Consider the following 25081-nt stretch of genomic DNA (forward strand, 5'->3'; position numbering starts at 1 on the left):
TACCGGACAGCTGGAAACCCTACCACACACTCAGCAGCCGCAGCCCCCGCCAGGCCCCCCCAACACCCTGCTCACCTGGTTCCAAAGGGGCTTGTGTTGTCACTGGAACAGAAAAACAAAATGGCCACCAGCAAAAAAGCCTCTTCTTAAAGGGGCCACGCTGATTTTTTATTTTTTAATTGTTTAATTTTTTTTGCTTAATAACTGCTGTTGGGGTCCTTTTTTTTTTTTGGCTCAACAACTTTGGTCTCCCCATTTTTTTTTCTCTACAGAATTTTTTTCCCGTTGGTTTTTTTTCAGAGTGGGGGGAGTTTCAGTATTTTTGGTTAAACCATCTGGCAACTCTGCATGCCATAGGGACAAGGCCGGGCTGTACCGACTGTGCGAACATGGCAGTGAACAGTCTGTCATGCTGTAGGGACAAGGCTGGGCTGTACCGACTGTGGGGACGTTGCAGTGTACAGTCCATCGTGCTGTAGGGACAAGGCCGGGCTGTACCGACTGTGCAGACTTGGCAATGTACAGTCCGTCGTGCTGTAGGGACAAGGCTGGGCTGTACCGACTGTGCAGACTTGGCAATGTACAGTCCGTCGTGCTGTAGGGACAAGGCCGGGCTGTACCGACTGTGCGGACTTGGCAGTGTACAGTCCGTCATGCTGTAGGGACAAGGCCGGGCTGTACCGACTGTGCGAACATGGCAGTGAACAGTCTGTCATGCTGTAGGGACAAGGCTGGGCTGTACCGACTGTATGGACGTGGCAGTGTACAGTCCATCGTGCTGTAGGGACAAGGCCGGGCTGTACCGACTGTGCAGACTTGGCAGTGTTCAGTCCGTCGTGCTGTAGGGACAAGGCCGGGCTGTACCGACTGTGCAGACTTGGCAGTGTTCAGTCCGTCGTGCTGTAGGGACAAGGCCGGGCTGTACCGACTGTGCAGACTTGGCAATGTACAGTCCGTCGTGCTGTAGGGACAAGGCCGGGCTGTACCGACTGTGCAGACTTGGCAGTGTTCAGTCCGTCGTGCTGTAGGGACAAGGCTGGGCTGTACCGACTGTGCAGACTTGGCAGTGTTCAGTCCGTCGTGCTGTAGGGACAAGGCCGGGCTGTACCGACTGTGCGGACTTGGCAGTGTTCAGTCCGTCGTGCTGTAGGGACAAGGCCGGGCTGTACCGACTGTGCGGACTTGGCAGTGTTCAGTCCCTCGTGCTGTAGGGACAAGGCCGGGCTGTACCGACTGTGCAGACTTGGCAGTGTTCAGTCCCTCGTGCTGTAGGGACAAGGCCGGGCTGTACCGACTGTGCGGACTTGGCAGTGTTCAGTCCGTCGTGCTGTAGGGACAAGGCCGGGCTGTACCGACTGTGCAGACTTGGCAGTGTTCAGTCCGTCGTGCTGTAGGGACAAGGCCGGGCTGTACCGACTGTGCAGACTTGGCAGTGTTCAGTCCCTCGTGCTGTAGGGACAAGGCCGGGCTGTACCGACTGTGCAGACTTGGCAGTGTTCAGTCCGTCGTGCTGTAGGGACAAGGCTGGGCTGTACCGACTGTGTGGACTTGGCAATGTACAGTCCATCGTGCTGTAGGGACAAGGCTGGGCTGTACCGACTGTGTGGACTTGGCAATGTACAGTCCATCGTGCTGTAGGGACAAGGCCGGGCTGTACCGACTGTGCGGACTTGGCAGTGTTCAGTCCCTCGTGCTGTAGGGACAAGGCCGGGCTGTACCGACTGTGCAGACTTGGCAGTGTTCAGTCCATCGTGCTGTAGGGACAAGGCTGGGCTGTACCGACTGTGTGGACTTGGCAATGTACAGTCCATCGTGCTGTAGGGACAAGGCAGGAGTTCTCCTGACTTTGCTGATGCTTTTGCTCAGGCCTGTGAATTTAGGCAAATCTGGAGCGGAGAGGCTGAGTCGCCGCAGACCCCTGGCACAGCCGGGACGTGCCAGCCCGGCTGAGATCCATTGCAAACCTTCCATCCCTTTGCTGCTCGTCTCTGGGCTTGCGCCGCCGTGTCCCCTTCTCTGCCGGCGGCCGACCGAGGTTACTGCAGTAAGAACAATGGATCTGGCAAGTCCCCCTCCCAGCTGCTGCTAGCTCGGTGTGCGCATCACGGGCTTGTGTGTATGGAAAAGGAGGCGACAACCTTTGACCCCAGGCCTCCACACTGAGGTGCCCCCAACACTCGGACCCATCCCCCTTTCCCGGCCGGGGGCGAACCTTCCACTTCCCGCCATTCCCGCCAAGGGGCCTTTCACAGGCTGGTCCCTGCCAGAGCGCGGGCTCCCGTCCCCCAGCGCCTCTTGGCCCCTCCCATCCGGCCACCCCTACCCAGCCTCCGCCAGGGACTCCTCTGCGCCCGCGAGCGGCCGTCGCAGTCAGGCCCTGGTTCGGTCTCACCACCCTCAGGCTCCGGCTCCAGCGCTGTGCTGCCTGGCCCGGGGGAGTCAGCACGTCACAACGGCACTGCTGGGGTTCGCTCTGCTCCCCCCGGCCGTGGTGCTCGGTCCCTGCTTGGGGGCCAGACTCCACCTGCTCCTGGCCCTGCCTGGCTCTAATTCCCCAGCGCTCTGCACAGGGCCCCGTCTCTCACGCACTGTGCTGAGCCCAGCCCGCCTGTCCCACAGCTCCTGCGCCGTCGCCCCCGGCGCCCCACTTCGGGATTCCCCTTCTGCCGGCGGCCTTGGGTGGAGAAATCCCTGTGATATTAGACTTTGTATTAAGCTCTTGTCCTTTTCGATCTAGCTTTCCTAAGTGTTCTCATAGAATCTCTGAACATTTCTCCTAGAACTTTGTATGAAGAGATCTAGACCTTGTAAGAAAAAATGTCTTTTGAGCTCCCCCCTTCCCCCGATTGCCCTGTTGGGATGAACGAGCTGTGAATGGAGACCGGAAGGGGAGCCCCTCCCGCAGCAGGTGCCAGGGTGGAGAGGGGCTGGGAGCCAGACCCAAGCCAGTCCCTGTGCAGTGAGCTCGTTAAGAAGACTGGACAGACAGACGCCTGGGAGTGGAGCAGCCAGCGCCTGCCCTTGGAAGGACCCTCTCTGGAGCAGCATTAGAAGAGACGAGGTGATGGCTAATTGGCTGCACGAGAGGGACAAATAGGAGGCGTCTTGCAGAGGGACCCCGGGTTTCATCTTGTCAACATGGGAGCATCGATCCGGATCGGCAGAAGCCCGGCTCCACCCCTCCCCCATCTAACTCACCTGGCCAGTGCCGTGAGGGGAGCAACTCTTGGGAACAACAAGACGGAGTGTGCGTGTGCGTGTGCGTGTGCGTGTGTGTGTGTGCGTGCACGAGTGTCATGTGTCCTGTGCACATGCTCAGTGTGGATTATTCTGTGTGATCAGTAACTGTGGCCTGTTGCCTTATCCCCTTGAAAAAGATCCCGGGTGCTTCTTCTAAGTACAACACTTGCTGAATGGACCCACCCCTGGCAAGTCAGCCCCCCCCCCCCCGTGGGGACCCCGGGATTATGGAGCTCTTTGTGTCTTGCTTCAGGCCCCTGCTCCCAGCCCCGGCCATGCCGGTGGCTCTGCTCAGCGCCTCCCGTTTGCCAGCTCGCTGCTCCACTGCGGGCACCCGACCCAGAGGGCAGATCACCTCCTTGTTCCTCCCACGCCCACTGCCCAGCCCCACGTGAGCCCCAGCGGCTCCCCCCAGGCCTGTGCGAATGACCACAGGCAGCGCCGGCCAGAGAACCCACGGCCGCCCCCCTCGGCACACCCTTCCCAGGCAGTCCCAGGGATGCACCGCGCCTGCCACAGGGCTCCAGCTGCCAGGCCGCGGCACACTGCCAGGCCACGCCCCCGTGGCTTGATGATTGGCTTGGCCAGGTTCCCTGCGAATTGAGTCCCGCCCACAGAGAGCTTCCGGCTGGGGGGGGCACTCCTCAGCAGCAGCTCCCTGGCTGGGGAGGGACACGAGGCTGGGGGGCTGCGCCTGGGGGAGCCGCGCTGCTGGTTTAAGGTGGCAAGCGACTGCTTCGGGGGGATACGAAAACCATCTGTTACAACGAGCCGTGCGGCGTGCCCCCGAGCAGGGCTGGAACGGCCCGGAACAGCGCACCGACCCCGGCTTCCCCAGCCCACACAACGGGAACGGGAATTGCCCCGCACGTCCCCTGGGGCGGCTCGGCTCCCGCCGGACGGTTGCCCCAGAGCACCAGGACCCGTTTTCTTATGAAAAAGCCCTTCCGACCTGCAGTGTGAAATAACACGTGGCCCCTTAAAGTCTGCAACGTGGGGGGCTGTCCACCCCGTGGCCCTGGGCCCACGCTGGCTGGGCAGTCCCTGGTCGCTGCGTTGGGCTGGGCATGACCCGTCCTGGCCGGCGCTGCTCTGCAGAGACTCTGTGCGTGCGTCTACTGGCAGGATTTGGTGCAAAATCTTGCCGCCTGTCTACACTGGCACAAGAACTCTGACTGTACTGTACAAATCAGTGGTTCTTGCGCAAACACTCCGCCGCTCCCGCTCGGGGATAAGTCAAGAGGCCAGTGGAGACAGCCACGTTGATTTCTTGAGGTCTAAAATGGGCATTGGCGCTTTCTTGAGTAGGAGAGTGTCTACGCGGGCACGGATGCTCTTGCGCAACGGCACATGACAGTGTAGATGCGGCCTGCGCGTGTCTGTGCGCCCAGTGGCTGGGGGCGGGGCAGGAGTCCCTGGGGGCAGGCACAGGCCACGGCTAGCAACTTCTCCCCGGCCAGAGGAAGGGGTTGAGCAGCGGGGAGAGGGGCGGGCTAGGAGTGGGGAGATGGAGAAAGCAGAGCCAGAACAAGCCGGGGGCTCGGGGCTCTGCACCCCGCCCCCCAAGGGAACCAAGGCTCTGCCCACCCTCCTACGTCCACATGGAGCCGGCGCTGCAGCACCCAGAGCCAATGACCGTTCCTGTCTACTGCCTGCAGGACAGGCACCTCTGGCTGCGGACGGGGGGCGGGGCTGCAGCAGGAGGCAGGGCCTGGGGGCGGGGCCCTGAGGGGGCGGGGCTGTAGCCGGAGGCAGGGCCCGGGGGCGGGACCCTGAGGGGGCGGGGCTGTAGCCGGGGGCAGGGCCCGGGGGGCGGGGCCCTGAGGGGGCGGGGCTGCAGCCAGAGGCAGGGCCCGGGGCGGGGTCCTGAGGGGGAGGGGCTGCAGCAGGAGGCAGGGCCCGGGGGCGGGGCCTTGAGGGGGCGGGGCTGCAGCCAGAGGCAGGGCCTGGGGCGGGGTCCTGAGGGGGCGGGGCTGCAGCCAGAGGCAGGGCCCAGGGCAGGGTCCTGAGGGGGCGGGGCTGCAGCCAGAGGCAGGGCCCGGGGCAGGGTCCTGAGGGGGCGGGGCTGCAGCCAGAGGCAGGGCCCGGGGCGGGATCCTGAAGGGGCGGGGCTGCAGCAGGAGGCAGGGCCCGGGGCGGGGTCCTGAGGGGGCGGGGCTGCAGCCAGAGGCAGGGCCCGGGGGCGGGGCCCTGAGGGGGCGGGGCTGCAGCCAGAGGCAGGGACCGGGGGGCGGAGTCCTGAGGGGGCGGGGCTGCAGCCGGAGGCAGGGCCCGGGGCAGGGTCCTGAGGGGGCGGGGCTGCAGCCGGAGGTAGGGCCCGGGGCGGAGTCCTGAGGGGGCGGGGCTGCAGCCAGAGGCAAGGCCCGGGGCGGGGTCCTGAGGGGGCGGGGCTGCAGCCGGAGGCAGGGCCCGGGGGCGGGACCCTGAGGGGGCGGGGCTGTAGCCGGGGGCAGGGCCCGGGGGGCGGGGCCCTGAGGGGGCGGGGCTGCAGCCAGAGGCAGGGCCCGGGGCGGGGTCCTGAGGGGGCGGGGCTGCAGCAGGAGGCAGGGCCCGGGGGCGGGGCCCTGAGGGGGCGGGGCTGCAGCCAGAGGCAGGGCCCGGGGCGGGATCCTGAGGGGGCGGGGCTGCAGCAGGAGGCAGGGCCCGGGGGCGGGGCCCTGAGGGGGCGGGGCTGCAGCAGGAGGCAGGGCCCGGGGGCGGGGCCCTGAGGGGGCGGGGCTGCAGCCGGAGGGGCCAGGGCTGGAGGCAGCAGGGGCTGGAGCCGTCGTGAGTTGGGTGCAGGGGCCCCAGCGCAGGGGCCACACTCAGCCAGGAGGCGGCTAGTGCCGGGAGAGGCCCTGCCCCGCCCCCCAGCGAGCTGTGCGAGGGGGGGTCCGGGTCCTTCCCCGGGTGTCTCCGAGGCCGGCCGCGTTGCAGAGCAGGGCAGGGGAGCGGCCCGCGTGCAGTGCCCCCGCCACGCCGAGGCTGGGGGCCGAGCCCAGGAATCCGGGCTCTGCCCCGCAGGCGCCAAGGGGAGCCGTCCAGGTGGCCGGGCTGCGGAGCAGGGACCCGGAGCTGGAGCGGCCGCCGTGGCACCGACAGGGCGACTCGCTCGGCGCGGGGGCCCCACTGAGCACACGGAGCCGGCCAGGCTGCTCGGCCCTTTATTGCTCGGCCACGGGTCGCGCCGCCCCCACGCAGCTCCAGACGCACGAGCCCTCGCAGCAAAGGCAATGCCTGTGTCCCGCCCCACCCCGCTGCCCCCCAGGAGGCAGAGACGCGCCCGGAGCCCCCCAGGCCTGATGGCGGCGCTGGGCTGCAGGTAGTGGAGCCGGCCCTGCGGGGGGAGGGGCGGGGGAGCCAAGAATCGAGCCCCCCCCAGGTTCACGGGGCTCCGTGGCCAGCGAAGGCCACTGCTGGGCCGGAGCCCAGGCAGCTGAGGACCTGCAGGGCTGCTGTAGCCCACCCCCCCGGCCCAGAGGGGGGGCTCTGGCTGTCTCTGCATGGGGGGGCGGCTCACAGCAGGATGCTGGCCAAGTGAGCCCTGCCGGGTACGGGGGTCACTGTGTCACTGCGGGTGTACGGGAGTGTGTGTCGCTGTGTGTTTGTACAGGCGTGTCGTGTGCGCATAGGGGTGTACAGGAGTGTGTGTCGCTGTGTGTTTGTACAGGTGTGTCGCTGTGTGCGCATAGGGGTGTACGGGAGTGTGTGTCGCTGTGTGTTTGTACAGGCGTGTCGTGTGCGCATAGGGGTGTACAGGAGTGTGTGTCGCTGTGTGTTTGTACAGGCGTGTCGCTGTGTGCGCATAGGGGTGTACGGGAGTGTGTGTCGCTGTGTGTTTGTACAGGCGTGTCGCTGTGTGCGCATAGGGGTGTACAGGAGTGTGTGTCGCTGTGTGTTTGTACAGGCGTGTCGTGTGCGCATAGGGGTGTACAGGTGTGTGTGTCGCTGTGTGTTTGTACAGGCGTGTCGCTGTGTGCGCATAGGGGTGTACGGGAGTGTGTGTCGCTGTGTGTTTGTACAGGCGTGTCGCTGTGTGCGCATAGGGGTGTACAGGAGTGTGTGTCGCTGTGTGTTTGTACAGGCGTGTCGCTGTGTGTTTGTACAGGCGTGTCGCTGTGTGCGCATAGGGGTGTACGGGAGTGTGTGTCGCTGTGTGTTTGTACAGGCGTGTCGCTGTGTGCGCATAGGGGTGTACAGGAGTGTGTGTCGCTGTGTGTTTGTACAGGCGTGTCGCTGTGCGCGCATAGGGGTGTACAGGAGTGTGTGTCGCTGTGTGTTTGTACAGGCGTGTCGTGTGCGCATAGGGGTGTACGGGAGTGTGTGTCGCTGTGTGTTTGTACAGGCGTGTCGCTGTGTGCGCATAGGGGTGTACGGGAGTGTGTGTCGCTGTGTGTTTGTACAGGCGTGTCGCTGTGTGCGCATAGGGGTGTACAGGAGTGTGTGTCGCTGTGTGTTTGTACAGGCGTGTCGTGTGCGCATAGGGGTGTACGGGAGTGTGTGTCGCTGTGTGTTTGTACAGGCATGTCGCTGTGTGCGCATAGGGGTGTACAGGAGTGTGTGTCGCTCTCTGTGTGCATAGGGGTGTACGAGAGTGTGTGTCACTGTGTGTGTACAGGTATATCGATGCGTGTGTGTAGGAGTGTGCAGGAGTGTGTTGTGTGTGTGTACAGGTGTGTCACTGTGTGTGTACAGGTATATCGATGCGTGTGTGTAGGAGTGTGCAGGAGTGTGTTGTGTGTGTGTACAGGTGTGTCGCTGTGTGTGCATAGCGGTATATGGGAGCATGTGTTGCTCTGTGTGCGTAGGGGTGTATGGGAGTGTGTATCACTGTGTACGGGCATGTTGTGTGTGTACAGACGTGTCGGTGTGTGTGCATAGGGGTGTACAGGAGTGTGTTGCTGTGTGTTTGTACAGGCCTGTTGCTGTGTCTGTATGTGTGTACAGGCGTGTCGTGTGTACAGGTGTGTCGCTGTGTGTGTGCAGGGGTGTACAGGAGTGTGTGTCGCTCTTTGTGTGCATAGTGGTATATGGGAGCATGTGTTGCTGTGTGTGCATAGGGGTGTATGGGAGTGTGTATCAGTGTGTGTGTACAGGCGTGTCGCTGTGTGTGTACAGGCACACTGGCGAGTGGCTGAGCGTGTGCAGATATGTTGCCGTGTGTGCATGCACAGGAGTATCTCTGTATACAAAGCATGTGGCCATGTGGGGAGGGATGGGGGCCAGCTGGGGCATGGGCGGTAGCTGCCCCCCGCTTGGGACGGCAGGTGGGGCTGGCGCGAGAGGCCCAACGCCGCGCCCGCACACACTGGGCGACACCCCAAGAGGCACAGGCAGCAGCGACTAACCCACGTCCTGCCTGGCTGGGCGCTGCCAGGCCCCCAAAGGATGCGGCTGCTCCCAGCTCCGGTTCTAGGGCTTGGGCCCCCTAAGTTGTGGGGCAGCCCAGAGCACACCTGGCACTGCAGGAAGTAGCAGACCAGTGGATCAAACACGCCAAGCTGCTTGTTAGTGGGAGAACCACACGGGCCGGGCTCCCCCAAACCCGGGCAGCCAATGCTGGAGGCTTTCCCGTCCTCACGGCTCCTGCCCCCCAGCCCTCCATCGCCCCCTTCCCAGGTTCGCTTGCTGCTGGGCTGTTCCGGTCTCCCCTCCCCCGCCAGCCCCTAGTCTGGGAAGTCCAGCTGTTTGCGTAGCATTTCCTGTCGGCAGGCACAGCAAACCAGGAAGTCCCGCCCCTTGCAGCAGGCCCCCTGCTGGAGGAGTCAGGTGAGGGGAGCAGCAAACCCTCGGCAGGGCTGGCTCTGCTGGACCCCAGGGGGACGCTTCTCAGCAGCAGGCGGGCGTCCGCGTGGCCCAGCCCTGCTCGCGGGGAGGACGCCGACCTCCCCCCCGCCTCCGGGAGCCTGCCGCCGCGGCCCCAGCCCCTGGAATGTTCCTTCGACTCCTCCGCGGCCAGGCGGGGCTAGGGGGCGCCTGGCGCGGGGGGCGGCTGGCTGCCGGCGCCGGGGTAGGAGCGGAGTAAGACCTTGTGCTTGGTGACGGCCTCGCCGCGCCGCCGCTGGTGCTCCACCAGGAACTCCTTGAGCCGGCTGGTGGTGAACGTCAGGGTCTGGCGCCGCAGCTTCATCAGGTAGGCGTCTTGCAGCCACGGGTTGGCGAAGCAGTCCTTGATGGTGGGCCGGCTCCTGTGGGCGGGAGAGCCCCCGTGAGTGGCCACTGGCGCCGGCGCCTCGCCCCCCGGGACCCAGGACAGGGGCGGACAAGCCAACTGAGTGGAAAAGCCGGAGAGAACCAGGAGCCTGACACCCCGCCCCCATGCTCTAACCACTAGACCACACTCCCCTCTCAGTGTCAGAGAGAGAACCAGGAGCCTGACACCCCGCCCCCCGCTCTAACCACTAGACCACACTCCCCTCTCAGTGTCAGAGAGAAAACCAGGCGCCTGACACCCCACTCCCCGCTCTAACCACTAGACCCCACTCCCCTCCCAGTGTCAGAGAGAGAACCAGGCGCCTGACACCCCACTCCCCGCTCTAACCACTAGACCCCACTCCCCTCCCAGTGTCAGAGAGAGAACCAGGAGCCTGACACCCCGCCCCCACCCTAACCACTAGACCCCACTCCCCTCTCAGTGTCAGAGAGAGAACCAGGAGCCTGACACCCCGCCCCCCGCTCTAACCACTAGACCACACTCCCCTCTCAGTGTCAGAGAGAGAACCCAGGAGCCCGACACCCCGCTCCCCGCTCTAACCACTAGACCCCACTCCCCTCCCAGTGTCAGAGAGAGAACTCAGGAGCCCGACACCCCGCCCCCCACCCTAACCACTAGACCCCACTGTGACATAGTGGGGGGGTAACTTGCTAACTCACTGGCTACTGTCTGTAGCACCACCGAGCAAGACAGGCGATGAGTCATTATGCAAAGAGGTGTCTCAACCTGTCTGACCAGCTACCCCCCATGGAGAGGAACAAAGGAAGGTGGATGCTGCCCTGGCTGGGGGGCAGGGCTGGAGGAGAGGGAGTAAGTGTCTGTCTGGGAGCATGGAGGAAGAAGCCTCAGCAACAGGCTGGGGGGTTTAGAAGCCGAGACCCCCCCCATATCAAGGGGGGCTGAGGCATCCTAGGCCTGCCCTGGAACCAGATGACATCTGTGCTGTGCTGTATCCTGGAGAGGCAATAAACTCCCTCTGTTCTACTGGCTGGTGCAGTCTGTTCGTGCCATTTCGGGGGTGTAGGAGGCGGGGGACCCCAACGCGCCGTCACACTGGTGTCAGGAGTGGGATGCACTGCACCCCGTGGATGGAGCTTCCCGCGGCGAGTGACAAGGCGCCGTAGAAGCAAGAGCCCTGGAGCCAGGCGTGCTGGAGACAGAGCGAAGCGGTTCCTGGGAATCGTGGGGCGCTGCAGCACTAGACTGGTGAGTCTGCACCGAGGGGCCCAGCGGGCAGATGGCCCACGCCCGACTCTTGAAGGCAGAGCTGGTGGGGCTGTGCAGAGAGAGGGGCTTGCCTGTGCGGAAAGCAACCAAGGCCCAGCTGATTACCCAGCTGGAAGAGAATGACCAGCCACAGGGCCAGGATCTTGTCCCCAGGGGGAGCAGCCAGACCCCCCCTAAGAGTGTGTTAGGCTCAGAGAGGGGGAGGAGCGCTGGAACCCACCGGAGAGATGAGACAGCGTCTCCCGGGAGGCCTGCAAGCCGTAGCCCATCTAGGGCAGGGGCCAGCCCAGCGGAGCTGCGGTGGCTAGGAGATCTAGCTGAGGATGAAGGAATTGGAAGTACAGGACCGAGAGAGGGAGCGCCAAGATCGAGAGAAGGAGCGCCAAGATCGAGAGAAGGAGCGCCAAGATCGAGAGAAGGAGCGCCAAGATCGAGAGAGGCAGCGACAGCATGAGCTGGCCATGGCAGAGCGGAGACCCGGCGGGGCACCGGCTGCGCCAAGTGCGGATGGGCCCCAGGGTCCCGGGGCTGCCAGGCGCTTGGAGAGGCTCGTGGTGGCCCAATTGAAGGACATGGGCGACATAGACGGGTTCCTCAGCTCCTTTGAGAGGGCCTGTGGACTGCAACGGGTCCCCCCAGCTGACTGGCTGCAGGAGCTCATCCCCGCACTGAGCCAGGAGGCGGCCGGAGTGCTCAGTCAGCTGGAGGACCTACAGCCAGGGGATTACAACCGAGTCAAGGAGGCCCTGCTGCACAAGTTCGGGCTGACCCCCGAGATGTACAGGAAGAAGTTCCGGGGGGTACAGAAAGGGCCACGGGAGACCTATGTGGATCTGGCCTCCCGCCTGGCGCAATACGGCCGCAAGTGGGTGTCTGGAGTCGGAGCCCAGACCGCAGAGGAGCTGCTCAAGCTGGTCATGATGGAGCAGTTCTATGAAGCGTGCCCACCCAAACTGAGGCTGTGGCTCAAGGACCAAAATACCCCCCAGGAGGCCGGGAGACTGGCATATGAGTTCACGGAGAGCCGGTCCGGGTGTGAACGGGAGTCCCGGAGAGAAAGGGAACCGCGCAGAGACCGGATCTCGGCTGAGCGACGGAGGGAGTCAACTACGAGGCGAGCCCAAGGAACAGGTCGTCTGCGCCCCAGAGAACCAGCCAGGGCCTGGACAGAGACAGCCCAAAGCCTAACTTGCCAGCGCTGTGGGCAAAAAGGCCACAAGAGGGCTCAGTGCACCAGGTCCCAGGACCGGGGACTTTCCAGGGTTAACTGGCTGGGGCGGGAGGAAGGGCAGGCTGCCCCAGAGGCAGGGGCTGGCAGGCAAACCTCAGCTCAGAGAGAGGGGAAGGATGCTCAGTGCACCTCCCCTGGGAGGTCTGACCCTCGGGAGGCGGATTTCTCCGTGTACCGGGTGGGGGCAGGACGGCCCCTGCGGAGCGAGTGCCTCATACCCCTGGAGGTGGATGGTAGGAAGGTGACGGGCTTCTGGGACACGGGGGTGGAGGTGACGCTGGCCCGACCCGATATAGTGGCCCCAGACCGGATACTACCCCACACCCAGCTGACCCTGAAGGGCATAGACGGGTCCCCATTTAAGGTGCCTGTAGCCCGGGTGCATCTGAAATGGGGGGCCAAGGAAGGTCTCAAGGAAGTGGGGGTGCACCCGCACTTGCCCACCGAGGTGCTGATGGGGAATGACCTAGAGGAGAGGCCCCATGAATCCCAGCGGGCTCTAGTCACTACCCGGAGCCAGAGCCAGCGGGGGGCTGACAACGTGGGTCCAGGGAAGGACTCCCGGCAGAGTCCTCAGGGTCCCGTCCCAGTGGACACGGGGTCCAGCCAGGCTGGGACTCCGGACCTAGGCAAAGGTGGGGAGCAGGTCCCGATCCCTGCCTCAGCAGCTGAATTCCAGGCTGAGGTGCAGGCAGACCCCTCCTTGCAGAGGCTGAGGGACCAGGCTGGCCTCCGTGCAGCTCAGCCCCGGGGGAGAGGTGGCCAGGAGAGATTCCTGTGGGATCGTGGATTCCTGTTCCGGGAATGGCTTCCCCCCAGGAAGGCGAGGGCATGGGGGGTCCAGCGGCAGCTGGTCGTCCCCCGAAAGTATCGCCTCAAGCTGCTGTATTTGGCCCACGACGTTCCCGTTGGGGGCCACCGGGGGATCCGGAGCACCCGGCTGAGGCTGCTCCAGCACTTCTATTGGCCGGGAATCTTTACAGCCGTGCAGCGGTACTGCCGGTCCTGTGACTCCTGCCAGAGGGGCGGGAAGGCCCAAGACAGGAGGAAAGCGGCTTGGGGGCCCCTACTCCAGATAGAAGAGCCTCTGGGCTTGCTGAGAGAGTTATGGGAGGGGAAGACCCCCCTGGATGGAGCATCGGGAATGGAAGCCGCCCTGGCTGGCCAGAGAAGGCTCGCTGGGCTCATGGCCCCGGCCCGAGAGACCCTGGCCAGAGATCAAGGCCAGCGGAAGGGTGGGTGTGACCCCCGAGGACAGGCCTGTGCCAGTCGCCCTGGAGCGGGGCGGCGAGTGGACAGAGGGAAGCCAGCTCATGTGGGGCCTTGCCACGGCCGGCCTGAGTCAAGGGGAGCACCCATGTCCCCAGGGCGGGTTCCCACGCAGAGGACCCGAACTTCCCTAGGTCACGAGCGGAGTGACCCTGCTCAGTTCGCTCTCGGAGGGGGGAGAACTGTGATGTAGTGGGGGGGGGAACCTGCTACCTCACTGGCCACTGTCTGTAGCACCACCGAGCAAGACAGGCGATGAGTCATTATGCAAAGAGGGTATCTCAACCTGTCTGACCAGCTACCCCCCATGGGGAGGGACAAAGGAAGGTGGATGCTGCCCTGGCTGGGGGGCAGGGCTGGAGGAGAGCGAGTTAGTTTCTGTCTGGGAGCATGGAGGAAGCAGCCTCAGCAACAGGCTGGGGGGTTTAGAAGCCGAGACCCCCCCCCCCCCATATCAAGGGGGGTTGAGGCATCCTAGGCCTGCCCTGTAACCTGGTGACATCTGTGCTGGGCTGTATCCTGGAGAAGCAATAAACCACCTCTGTTCTACCGGCTGGTGGAGTCTGTTCGTGCCATTCCGGGGGTGCAGGAGGCGGGGGAACCCCAACGCGCCATCACACCCACACCCCTCCCAGTGTCAGAGAGAGAACCCAGGAGCCCGACACTCCACCCCCCACTCTAACCACTAGACCCCACTCCTCTCAGAGCCAGGGAGAGAACCCAGGAGCCTGACACCCCGCCCCCCCACTCTAACCACTAGACCCCACTCCTCTCAGAGCCAGGGAGAGAACCCAGGAGCCTGACACCCCGCCCCTCTCCTGTGGAACTCCTCGCCAGGGGATGGTGGGAAGACCGGGACTTTAACAGGGTTTGAAAAAGAGCAGCTACATTCTGGGGAATGGGCCCATCAGTGGCTATGGCTATTAGCCAGGCTGGCTAGGACCGCGTCCCTGGCCTGTGTCAGGCTGGGAATGGGTGCCGGGAGGGATTACGTGATGATTCCCTGTTCTGGCTGTGAGGCAGTGGGGTGTGCTCTGTGCGCTCTGGGGGCCCTGGTCCCCTCTGGCTGGCCAGTCACTGGTTGCCGTATGTGCTGGGGGTGACCCGACTGGCCTGCAGAGACTCTGGGGGGGGGCGGGTCCCAGCGGGGGGTGGCCCCTGAGGGGGGCACGTAGGCACGGCCCAGCCGCCTGACACCCGACTAGGGGGTGGGACCTGAACGAAGCGAGGGGCGGGGCCGCCTGGGGGCTGAGGGACCAGATGCTGGGGGTCGGGGCGGGGGAAGCAAGAAGAGAGCAGACTAGTCCAGATGGGGGGGGGGTCCAGGGGCCTGGGAACCCCCCCCCCCCAGAGGACGAGGCTCTGCCCTGGCTCCGGTGGCACCGTGGGGCCCGCGCCGCGCCGTGTCTCTGAGAACGATGAACCTTCTACTCCACGGCCCGGCTCAGAGTCCCCTCTGGCTGTGGGCGGGGGGCAGGGTGGGGGGTCCCCGACGCGCTGTCACAGGCTGTGTCCCCCAACCAGGCACTGAGCCCTCGGCGCAACAGCTGGGGCCACGGGTGGGCGGGGCCAGGGAGGGAGAGGTTGGAGCCTAGGGCAGGTGGGCGGGGCTGAGAGTAGAGGGGGCAGGCAAGGCGAGGGCGGGTGGGTGGGCGATGCTGAGTGTTGGCAGGTGGGGCCAAGGGCTGGTGGGTGGGGCCGAGGGCAGGGCCAAGGTCTGACAGGCAGGCGGAGCCGAGGGCAGGTGGGAGGACTAGGTGAGGGTGTGGCTGAGGGCAGGTGGGCGGGGCTGAGGGCAGGTGGGAGGGCTGTGTAAGGGTGGGGCTGAGGGCAGGTGGGCGGAGCCGAGGGCAGGTGGGAGGGCTGGGTGAGGGTGGGGCTGAGGGCAAGTGGGCGGAGCCGAGGGCAGGTGGGAGGGCTGGGTGGGGCTGAGGGCAGGTTGGCGGGGCCGAGGGCGGGTGGGAGGGCAGGGTGAGAGGGCAGGGTGAGGGTGGGGCCGAGGGGCGGGTGGGCGGGCAGGGTGAGGGCGGGGCCGAGGGCAGGTGGGCGGGGCCGAGGGCGGGTGGGCGGGCAGGGTGAGGGCGGGGCCGAGGGCGGGTGGGCGGGGCCGAGGGCGGGTGGGAGGGCAGGGTGAGGGCGGAGCCGAGGGCGGGTGGGCGGGCAGGGTGAGGGCGGGGCCGAGGGCGGGTGGGCGGGGCCGAGGGCAGGTGGGAGGGCGGGGCCGAGGGCGGGTGGGAGGGCGGGGTGAGGGCGGGGCCGAGGGCGGGTGGGAGGGCGGGGTGAGGGCGGGGCCGAGGGCGGGTGGGCGGGCAGGGTGAGGGCGGGGCCGAGGGCGGGTGGGCGGGGCCGAGTGCAGGTGGGAGGGCGGGGTGAGGGCGGGGCCGAGGGCGGGTGGGCGGGGCCGAGGGCAGGTGGGCGGGCGGGGTGAGGGCGGGGCCGAGGGCAGGTGGGCGGGCAGGGTGAGGGCGGGGCCGAGGGCGGGTGGGCGGGGCCAAGGGCAGGTGGGCGGGCAGGGTGAGGGCGGGGCCGAGGGCGGGTGGGCGGGGCCGAGGGCAGGTGGGCGGGCAGGGTGAGGGCGGGGCCGAGGGCGGGTGGGCGGGGCCGAGGGCAGGTGGGCGGGGCCGAGGACAGGTGGGAGGGCAGGGTGAGGGCGGGGCCGAGGGCGGGGCCGAGGGCAGGTGGGAGGGCGGGGTGAGGGCGGGGCCGAGGGCGGGTGGGCGGGGCCGAGGGCAGGTGGGCGGGCAGGGTGAGGGCGGGGCCGAGGGCGGGTGGGCGGGGCCGAGGGCAGGAGGGCGGGCGCTCACCAGGGGTAGATGGAGAGCACCTTGCGGATGAAGAGCGCGGCGCTCTGCGAGGCGTTGGGGTACAGCTTGAAGGCGTCGAAGCGCCCGGCCAGGATCCTGTTCTCGGTCTCCACGGGATCCAGCTCCAAGAACGGCGACCGGCCGCTGAGCCTGGGGCCGAGGGCAGAGCGGTGAGGAGCCAGCGCGGCCCCCGGCAGCCCCCGCACCTGCGCCGCCGGCCCCCCGGTGCCCTGGGGAGGGATCCCCACAGCCCCTGCCCCCCCAGCGCTCGCTCCTTCAGGGCTGGGTTCCCTCAGGGATATCGCCCCGCAGCCCCTCCCCCCCAGCGCCCCTCCCCCCCAGCCCTGCTGGCGCCCCGCAGCCCCTTCCCCCCAGCGCCCCTCCCCCCCAGCCCTGCTGGCGCCCCGCAGCCCCTGCCCCCCAGCCCTGCTGGCGCCCCTCGCTCCCTGCCCCCCCAGTGCCCCTTGCTCCTGACCCGCAGCCCCTGCCCCCGCAGCCCTGCTGGTGCCCCTCCCTCCCTGCCCCCCCAGCCCTGCCGGCGCCCCTCGCTCCCTGCCCCCCCAGTGCCCCTTGCTCCTGACCCGCAGCCCCTGCCCCCGCAGCCCTGCTGGTGCCCCTCCCTCCCTGCCCCCCCAGCCCTGCCGGCGCCCCTCGCTCCCTGCCCCCCCAGTGCCCCTTGCTCCTGACCCGCAGCCCCTACCCCCGCAGCCCTGCTGGTGCCCCTCCCTCCCTGCCCCCCCAGCCCTGCCGGCGCCCCTCGCTCCCTGCCCCCCCAGTGCCTCTTGCTCCTGACCCGCAGCCCTGCCGGCGCCCCTCCCGCCCTGCTCCCACAGCCCCTACCCCCCCAGCCCTGCCCGCGCCCCCCACTCCTGCCCCTCAGTCCCCATTCTCATGAGCAGGGGTTGCTGACAGCTGTGCCTTGCTGCAGAGCATTAGCTCTGGTGGCCCCGCACCCCACCCTGCGGCTGCCCCGTGCCCAGGCCCCCAGGAGGGACTCACAGGATGTAGGTGAGCACGCCGACCCCCCAGATGTCAGCCGCAGAGCCCACCGGGTCGCCCTTCACCACCTCCGGAGCTGCAGGGCCAGAGAAACGGGGCTGGGTCAGCTGCCGGCAGAGCGTGGGGAGGGCTCGGGGCCGGGGGGCTCGGGGGGCCGGGGCGGGACTCACACATGTACTCCAGGGTGCCCGTGCGCCCGGCCAGCTTGCGCAGCACCAGCGGGTTGTAGGGCTGGGCGCTGCCGAAGTCGATGAGTTTGAGCGTGTTGCCGGCGGAGACGATGAGGTTGTCGGGTTTGACGTCCAGGTGCACGATGCGGCGCCCGTGCAGGTACTGCAGGCCCTGCAGCAGCTGCAGCAGGTACCCGGCCACGTCGTCCTCCGAGTAGCGGAACCTGCGGGCCCGGGGGTCAGCGCCCGAACCTGCGGGCCCCGGCCCCGCCGGGTGCCCATCTCTACCGCCCCCCACGCGCATCCCCCGCCCGCCCCTGCGGCCCCCGGCCCCCCTGTGCCAGCCGCCGGCGCCCGCCCCTACCGCCCCCCACGTGCATCCCCCGCCCTCCCCTGCGGCCCCCGTCCCTACCGCCCCCCACACGCATCCCTCACCTGCCCCTGCCACTCTCACACCCGCCCGTACAGCCCCACACACCCACACTGGCTGTGCTGCCCCCTGCAGACCTCCTGCCCCTGCTCCATTATGCCCCCGCTGTGCCACCTCCTACAGCCCCCCCACCCTGCTGTGCTAGCCCCCCAACCCCATGGTGCCCGCTGCTGCAGTGCCCCCGCACCTGCCCCTCCCACCGGGCCAGCCCCCTGCAGTTCTGCGCCTGCCCCACACGCCCACCTGTCGACCAGGCTGTAGAGCAGCTCCTTGCCGGGGCAGAGCTCGGTGATGAGCACCAGGTAGCGGGGGGTGATGTAGGCCTCGTGCAGCCCCATGAGGCGCTCGTGGTGCAGCCCCTTGAGGGTCTCGTACTCCTGCAGCGCCGCCTCCCTCCGCTCCGGCCCGTACGGCACGATCTTGGCCATGAAGCGCCGGCCCGAGGCGTTCTCCCGGCACTCCCGCAGCACCCCGAAGCGGCCCCTGCGCACAGCCCGTCACCGCCGGCCGGGTTCCCCGAGCGCCCCCCCCTCCCGTCACCGCCGGCCGGGTTCCCTGAGCGCCCCCCCGCACCAGGGTGCCTCCCTGAGATCCGCCCCCGAGCGCCCCCCCGCACTAGGGCACCTCCCTGAGCCCTGCCCCCGAGCGCCCCCCCCTGCGCCAGGGCGCCTCCCTGAGCCCCTCCCCCGAGTGCCCCCCCCGGGTGCCTGTCCCCCAAGCCCCTGCCCCCTGCGCCACGGCACCCCCCCAATGCCCATCCCCCGAGTGCCCACCCCCCCATGCCCATCCCGAGTGCCCGCCCCCCTATGCCCATCCCCCGAGCGCCCGCCCCCCGGTGCCCATCCCCCAAGCACCCCCCCAATGCCCATCCCCCGAGTGCCTGCCCACCGCACCAGAGGCACCTTCCAAGTGCCCAGCCCCTCTCGGGTGCCCACCCCCCGCAGCAGGGTGCCCCTTGAGTGCCTGTCCCCTGTGCCAAGGCACCCTCTGAGCGCCTGCCCTGCCAGGCCGCCAGCCCCCTCAGCCCCAGACACCCCTCAGTGTGCTGCTGCTCGTTCTGCCTGCGCCCCCCACCCTGCCCGCCTGGTCCTGGTGAGCAGCGAGGAAGTGGGAGCTTTAGGACCCCTGCATGGGACTCCATCCTGCCTCAGTTTCCCAGGGCTGCCTGCTTGCCTGGGGGAAGGGCAGCCCCGTCCTCTCTGCAGGGCCCAGCTGTGGCGGCTGCCCCCCAGCGCAGGGCAGCGCAAGGCCGGGCACTCACCTGGCTTTCTCCTCCAGGAAGGTGTAGGGCTTCTGGGGCACCCCCTGGCGCAGCGCGGAGCTCTCCTTGGCCTCTGCCGGGGGGGGGCCCCGGGCCAGGGACCGCGCGGCCGGTGGTGCAGCCTCCTTGGGGGCTGGGGCTTCTGGGGGGGGCGTGGGAGTCGGCATGGAGATGAAGGAGGTGACCATGCAGACAGGTGCCGCTTTGGGGGACACAGGCGTGGCTGGAGATTCGGGGGGGGGCTGGGCTGGTGGGGTGGGTGCGTCCTGTGCTGCCTGGCTGCTTGGGTGGGTGGGGAGGGGGCGCGGCGGGGCGGCCTGGGGGGGCACTAGCACCAGCTCAGGGGAGACGGACGGGGTGATTGCTGGAGGGGGGGAGGGCCCAAGGGACGTGGGGGCAGCCGGCGGGCACAGCTGGTCTGGCGGGGCAGCCTCGGCCTGGGGAGGCGGCTGGACAGTGGCGGAGACACGCGTGGGGGCTGGCGCCTGCACGGCCCCCTTGTGCGTGGGGGGCAGGGGCTGGGCAGGAGGGGGCTGGGGGGAGCGGCTGGACACTGTCTCAGGGGCAGCCTCGTCCTTCTGGGCAGCAGGAGCCAAGTGGGCGGCGCTGGGATCTGGAGGGACAAAGCAGAGCGGGGGGCCGTGAGCACCCACAGGGGGACCAGGGCCGGGGGCTCCCCGCTCAGCTCCAGGGTTTTCTCACTAACCTGGGGGGGAGTGGCCCCATGGACTGGACCTTGGGAGGCCTCGGGAGCCAGCGCCTGCCCTGGGGGCCCCTCCCTGGAGGGGATGCGGCAGTGAGGGGACACCCCAGACACTGACTGCACACACAAGGATGGCTCCCCGACGTCGCACGGCACGAGGGGGGAGATCTGCAGGAGAGGGGCCTGGGCCCCGTCGGTCCAGGGCAGGGGGCCCCGTCGGTCGAGGGCAGGGCCGGGGGCCCCGTCGGTCCAGGGCAGGGCCTGGGGCCCCGTCGGTCCAGGGCAGGGCCGGGGGCCCCGTCGGTCCAGGGCAGGGCCGGGGGCCCCCGTCGGTCCAGGGCAGGGCCGGGTCCCCGTCGGTCCAGGGCAGGGCCGGGGGCCCCGTCGGTCCAGGGCAGGGCCTGGGGCCCCGTCGGTCCAGGGCAGGGCCGGGGGCCCCGTCGGTCAAGGGCAGGGCCGGGGGCCCCCGTCGGTCCAGGGCAGGGCCGGGGGCCCCCGTCGGTCCAGGGCAGGGCCGGGGGCCCCGTCGGTCAAGGGCAGGGCCGGGGGCCCCGTCGGACCAGGGCAGGGCCTGGGGCCCCGTCGGTCGAGGGCAGGGCCGGGGGCCCCGTCGGACCAGGGCAGGGCCGGGGGCCCCGTCGGTCCAGGGCAGGGCCGGGGGCCCCGTCGGTCCAGGGCAGGGCCGGGGGCCCCGTCGGTCGAGGGCAGGGCCGGGGGCCCCGTCGGTCCAGGGCAGGGCCGGGGGCCCCGTCGGTCGAGGGAAGGGCCGGGGGCCCCGTCGGTCCAGGGCAGGGCCTGGGGCCCCGTCGGTCCAGGGCAGGGGGCCCCGTCGGTCCAGGGCCGGGGGCCCCGTCGGTCCAGGGCAGGGCCGGGGGCCCCGTCGGTCGAGGGCAGGGCCGGGGGCCCCGTCGGTCCAGGGCAGGGCCTGGGGCCCCGTCGGTCCAGGGCAGGGCCTGGGGCCCCGTCGGTCCAGGGCAGGGCCGGGGGCCCCGTCGGTCCAGGGCAGGGCCGGGGGCCCCGTCGGTCCAGGGCAGGGCCGGGGGCCCCGTCGGTCCAGGGCAGGGCCGGGGGCCCCGTCGGTCGAGGGCAGGGCCGGGGGCCCCGTCGGTCCAGGGCAGGGCCAGGGGCCCCGTCGGTCGAGGGAAGGGCCGGGGGCCCCGTCGGTCGAGGGCAGGGCCGGGGGCCTCGTCGGTCCAGGGCAGGGCCGGGGGCCCCGTCGGTCGAGGGCAGGGCCGGGGGCCCCATCGGTCCAGGGCAGGGCCGGGGGCCCCGTCGGTCGAGGGAAGGGCCGGGGGCCCCGTCGGTCCAGGGCAGGGCCTGGGGCCCCGTCGGTCCAGGGCAGGGCCTGGGGCCCCGTCGGTCCAGGGCAGGGCCGGGGGCCCCATCGGTCCAGGGCAGGGCCTGGGGCCCCGTCGGTCCAGGGCAGGGCCGGGGGCCCCCGTCGGTCCAGGGCAGGGCCTGGGGCCCCGTCGGTCCAGAGCAGGGCCGGGGCCCCCGTCGGTCCAGGGCAGGGCCGGGGGCCCCCGTCGGTCCAGGGCAGGGCCTGGGGCCCCGTCGGTCCAGAGCAGGGCCGGGGGCCCCATCGGTCCAGGGCAGGGCCTGGGGCCCCGTCGGTCCAGGGCAGGGCCGGGGGCCCCGTCGGTCCAGGGCAGGGCCGGGGGCCCCGTCGGTCCAGGGCAGGGCCGGGCCCCATGTAAACCCACACCGCACTGCAGGCAATATCTTGAGTAGCCCTGTGTGCCGTAGTGGGGGGAGGGGGGCCTGTCCACTCTAGTGGCCCTGGGTCCACGCTGGCTGGGCAGTCACTGGTGGCTGTGCGCTGTGCGCCCCCTACTGGCCGGTGTCTGTAGCGCTGCCCAGCGAGCGGGGGACGGTCCCTGCGGATTGGCCCAGAGGCCACGGCCTAGCGGGTCTCCCCTGGCCGGGGGGGGGCTGCCTGGGGGGGGCAGTGATGTGTGGCTGGGCGAAGGGCAGTCTTGCTGAGGGAAGCATGAAGGGAGCAGACTAGTCCAGTACGTGGGGGGAGGGGTGCGCGGGTCCAGAAATTGGTATGGGGGGAGCCATGTGGGGTATTGAATGGGAGATTGTTTGTTAATCTTATGTACATTATTTATGTGAGTGTATAATGTCTGTGTGTGTAGGTAGGAATCTGTAATGTGTGGAAGCTGAATATTTCTGTGAATGTGGTTAAGCATGGCTATGGACAGGCTGAGTAGCAAAGCCCTGTGGAACAATGACTCTCAATAGGCTATGGACACACCCAAAGAATGGGGTTTGTCAATGAGGGCAGCCAGCAGGAAATATAGAGATTGGCCTCTGACCAGGTGACTTGCTGCATACAAGAAGAGGCCAGGAAGGGTATAAAGAGGCCATGTGGTCGATGCCATTTTGTTCTCAGCTCAGCACTTCATCCCAGAGGCAGCACTGCAGGGATTGAAGAGCCCGGAAGACCTGTGAACCCATCCTGATCGCAGGATGTGCAATAAGAACTTTTTAACCAGCAGCTGCAACATCTCTGCTAGAGCCTGCATCGAGAACTGGGAGATTCGGTGCATGTAACGTACTGTACTTTAACAACCTTACTCTCATGCTTTTCTTTCTTGTGATAATAAACCTTTAGATATAGATTCTAAAGGATTGGCCCAGCGTGATTTGTGGGTAAGGTCCAGAGGGTAAATTGACCAGGGATCTGTGGCTGGTTTCTTGGAACCGGACAGAACTTGTTCGGGGTAGGTGGGATTGGGTGCTAGGACCCCCCACCTGTGTATAGGCCCGGGGCCATCTGGGGCACGGATATTGCTGGGGTGTCGGAGGGGTTTTGCTCGGGAGGCTTCAGGCAGGCTGCTGAAGCGCTCTGTGAGACTGGTTTGTGGCCTGTGTGGAGAGGTCGCCAGTCGGGGGCTGTAAGGAACCCCGGATTTGAGCAATTCGCCCTGAGCGGACGCCCTAAGCTGTGCCCAGACACGGCCCGGTCCGCCACAGTGGCGTAGTCAGCAGGATCCACAGATCTTGGTCAATTGAGCTTTGGGATCAGGACCCCACGCTGTCTAAATTTGATTTTTGGTGTTGAGAGTTTGGTTGATTAAAGAGCCACTGCGATGATCCCGGAATTATATGAGAGTCTGAGCAAAAATGCTCTGAAGGATTTGTGCTTGGGGAGAGGCATTGCCTTTAGGAAAAGGGCCTCCAAACTAGATCTGGTAGTGTTGTTACTAACCAGAGATGTGGATGAAAGGGATCAGAAGCAAGCCAAGGAAGCTGCTGAAAGAAGGCAGAAGGCAGATGAAGAAATTGCTAAGAGACAGAAGGAGCTGGATCGGGAACTTGAGATGAGAAAAGCAGAACTTGAGGAGAAAAAGGCAGAATATGCTGAGAGACAGCGGAGGGAAGAGGTAGAGCATGCAAAGAAGATGGCCCTAGCCAGGGAGGAAAATGCTAGACTTGACCTCCAGCTTAAGAGACTAAAAGAACAAGAGAGACTGTATCCTCCTGAAGGTTCAATGTATAACTCTGTGGGTATGCGGTGTGCTTATGATATGGCAGACGTATTTTACCCAGCTGATGTGATGACCCAACCCCAAAGCATGTATGAATGCAAACCTTTTGTGTTACCTGTAGCTAACAGGGAGGTTTGGGAAGGGGGTGCATGTGGGTATGGAAAGTTTCCTGGAGCTGGTCAGTCTCCCTGTAACCAAGGGGAAAGTGTCTCTATATGTGAGCCTGTGGGTGAGGGCCCGTCTGATGCCTCAGAGGTGAGGCTGGAATCAGAACCAGGGCAGGAAGAGCCCAGAAGTCAGGGAAATGTTTCTCTGGGGCAGCCTGGAGTGGCTGGCCAGAGTGAAGTTTTAGTTGAGGTGTTGGTGGCTGGTGAGGTTTGTGGAATTGAACCTGCACAAGCTGAAATTGAGTCGTGTGAAGCACAGTGTGTGCAAGCTGGCAATTTGGCTGGTGGAAGTAGCAGTGGGGCAGTAAAGGAATCTGTCCCCGTGGCTAGCTGTATGCCTGAAATTAGCCAGGAGTGTGGGGACAAGGGAGAAACTGTCTCTGGTTGTCTGTCTGTGTGTGGGGAAGAGTTTCTTCCTTTGTCTGAGGAAGATGCTCCACAGCCTGTGAAGGCTGAGAGCAGTGTTGTTGTCCCAGAGTTGGGTCTGGATATGGCTAAGGCCCAGGAAGGGGGTGGCCCAAGGTTTGTGTCTGCTGGGGAGAGGGATGAGGTGACTCAGGTAGAGTCAGTCAGTGTTTTACCAGAACCCCAGAGACCAGACAGTGGTGACCCTGATATTGTGCCTGATGCTGCTGTGTTGCTGGCAGAGGGGGAGCTACTCTGTGGGAGCAGGGAGACCCCTTAGCCCAGGCACAAGGAGAGAATGAGGGTGTGTTAACTCTGGTGCCTAATGATGGTGCGGACGTTTACAGCCATCTAGAGAGCTGCACAGGGAGTGAAGATGCCGCTGACCCTGTCTCTTGTGGGTCTGTCTATGTGCCTGAGAGGGGATTATCTGTGAATCCACCTGAGGGGCCAGAGATAACTCAGGGAGTAAGGGAAGTGCAGGAGGAATTGGTTGGGGCTCAGCAGGGCAATGCTACTGCAGAGCCAGGGAAGGGTGAACTGCTGCTTAAGGAGGCTCATAGGGAGGAGAGTCCTGGCAGTGCTTGTAGCAAGCAGTTTGCAGTAACTGAGAGAGGTGACGATGCCTGGCTTGGAGAAGGCATTCAGGAGAAAGCTCTGCCTGTAAAAGGCAGCAGCTTGTTGTGTGAGGCACTTGTTGCAGTGCCTGGCAGACAGAACTTGTCTGTTGGCAGTGACTCCACTGACTTGGGTTTAGGGAAACCCAGTGTGGATGGTGGTGGAGAAGTCTCGGAGGGACTGAGGGTTGTTCCAGAGGAGGCAGGAACAGCCAGAGAACTGGAGCAGGCTGCTAACCCAGTGACTGTGTGTGACCAGCTTGCTGGGAAGTCAGTGTGTGTGGGACAGGATTGTTCCCAGGTGAATGAGGAGAGTGGGAAGTTAGTGTCTCAGATTCAGGAGAAGGGCTGGGTAGCTAAGTATGCAGAGCAGAACAGCTGTGTGGTCACTCTCCCTAGGATGCAGGAGATGGCAGTTACGCTCCCATCTCTGGACACGGTGGACACTCATAATCAATCAGGGAGGTTGATATCTGGTTCCATGTGGAAACAGAGGTTAGAGAGGGACAGAGGAGAGACTTGGGAGTCTACAGCTCACTGCTGTTACCCCACTGAGTGGGGGAAGGGGGAGAATTCCAGGGCCATTGTGAGCCAGGGAGTCACACCCAGCCAGCCCATTGTCTTGGTCAGGCCAGAGGTTTCAGGCCTGGAGCCCAGAGGACAAGGGGGAGGGGCAGGACTTGCTTTGGCCAAGAAGATTTGCAGTTTAAACCTGAAGGGCCAAAACTGCAATGGTGTGGAGCCAAAGAAGGGGCATGATGGGGAATGTCAATATACACCTGATATAGGATTGTTTTTGTTACTGATGTTAATTCTTGTAACCAATGTATTATTGTTGCAGAGAATTGTAACGGTATACAGGGTGCAT

General features: G+C 66.1%; 1 protein-coding gene across 1 annotated transcript in view; it reads right to left on the reverse strand.

Annotated features, from left to right (window-relative positions):
- Window positions 1-6861: 6861 nt before the first annotated feature.
- SPEG (striated muscle enriched protein kinase) overlaps window positions 6862-25081 on the reverse strand; it is a 132940-nt gene continuing 114720 nt past the window's right edge. Inside the window, exons 36-41 of the mRNA XM_089779589.1 lie at window positions 18825-19437; window positions 17807-18046; window positions 17134-17357; window positions 16964-17039; window positions 15965-16114; window positions 6862-9407 (exon numbers count right to left, since the gene is read on the reverse strand). Coding sequence (XP_089635715.1) covers window positions 9185-9407; window positions 15965-16114; window positions 16964-17039; window positions 17134-17357; window positions 17807-18046; window positions 18825-19437 — 1526 coding nt within the window. The 3' untranslated portion in view covers window positions 6862-9184. The remainder of the gene's footprint in view (window positions 9408-15964; window positions 16115-16963; window positions 17040-17133; window positions 17358-17806; window positions 18047-18824; window positions 19438-25081) is intronic.

This window comes from Pelodiscus sinensis, chromosome 7, assembly GCF_052426305.1.
Source record: "Pelodiscus sinensis isolate ZL-2025 chromosome 7, ASM5242630v1, whole genome shotgun sequence".
Classification (NCBI taxonomy): Eukaryota; Metazoa; Chordata; order Testudines; family Trionychidae; genus Pelodiscus; species Pelodiscus sinensis.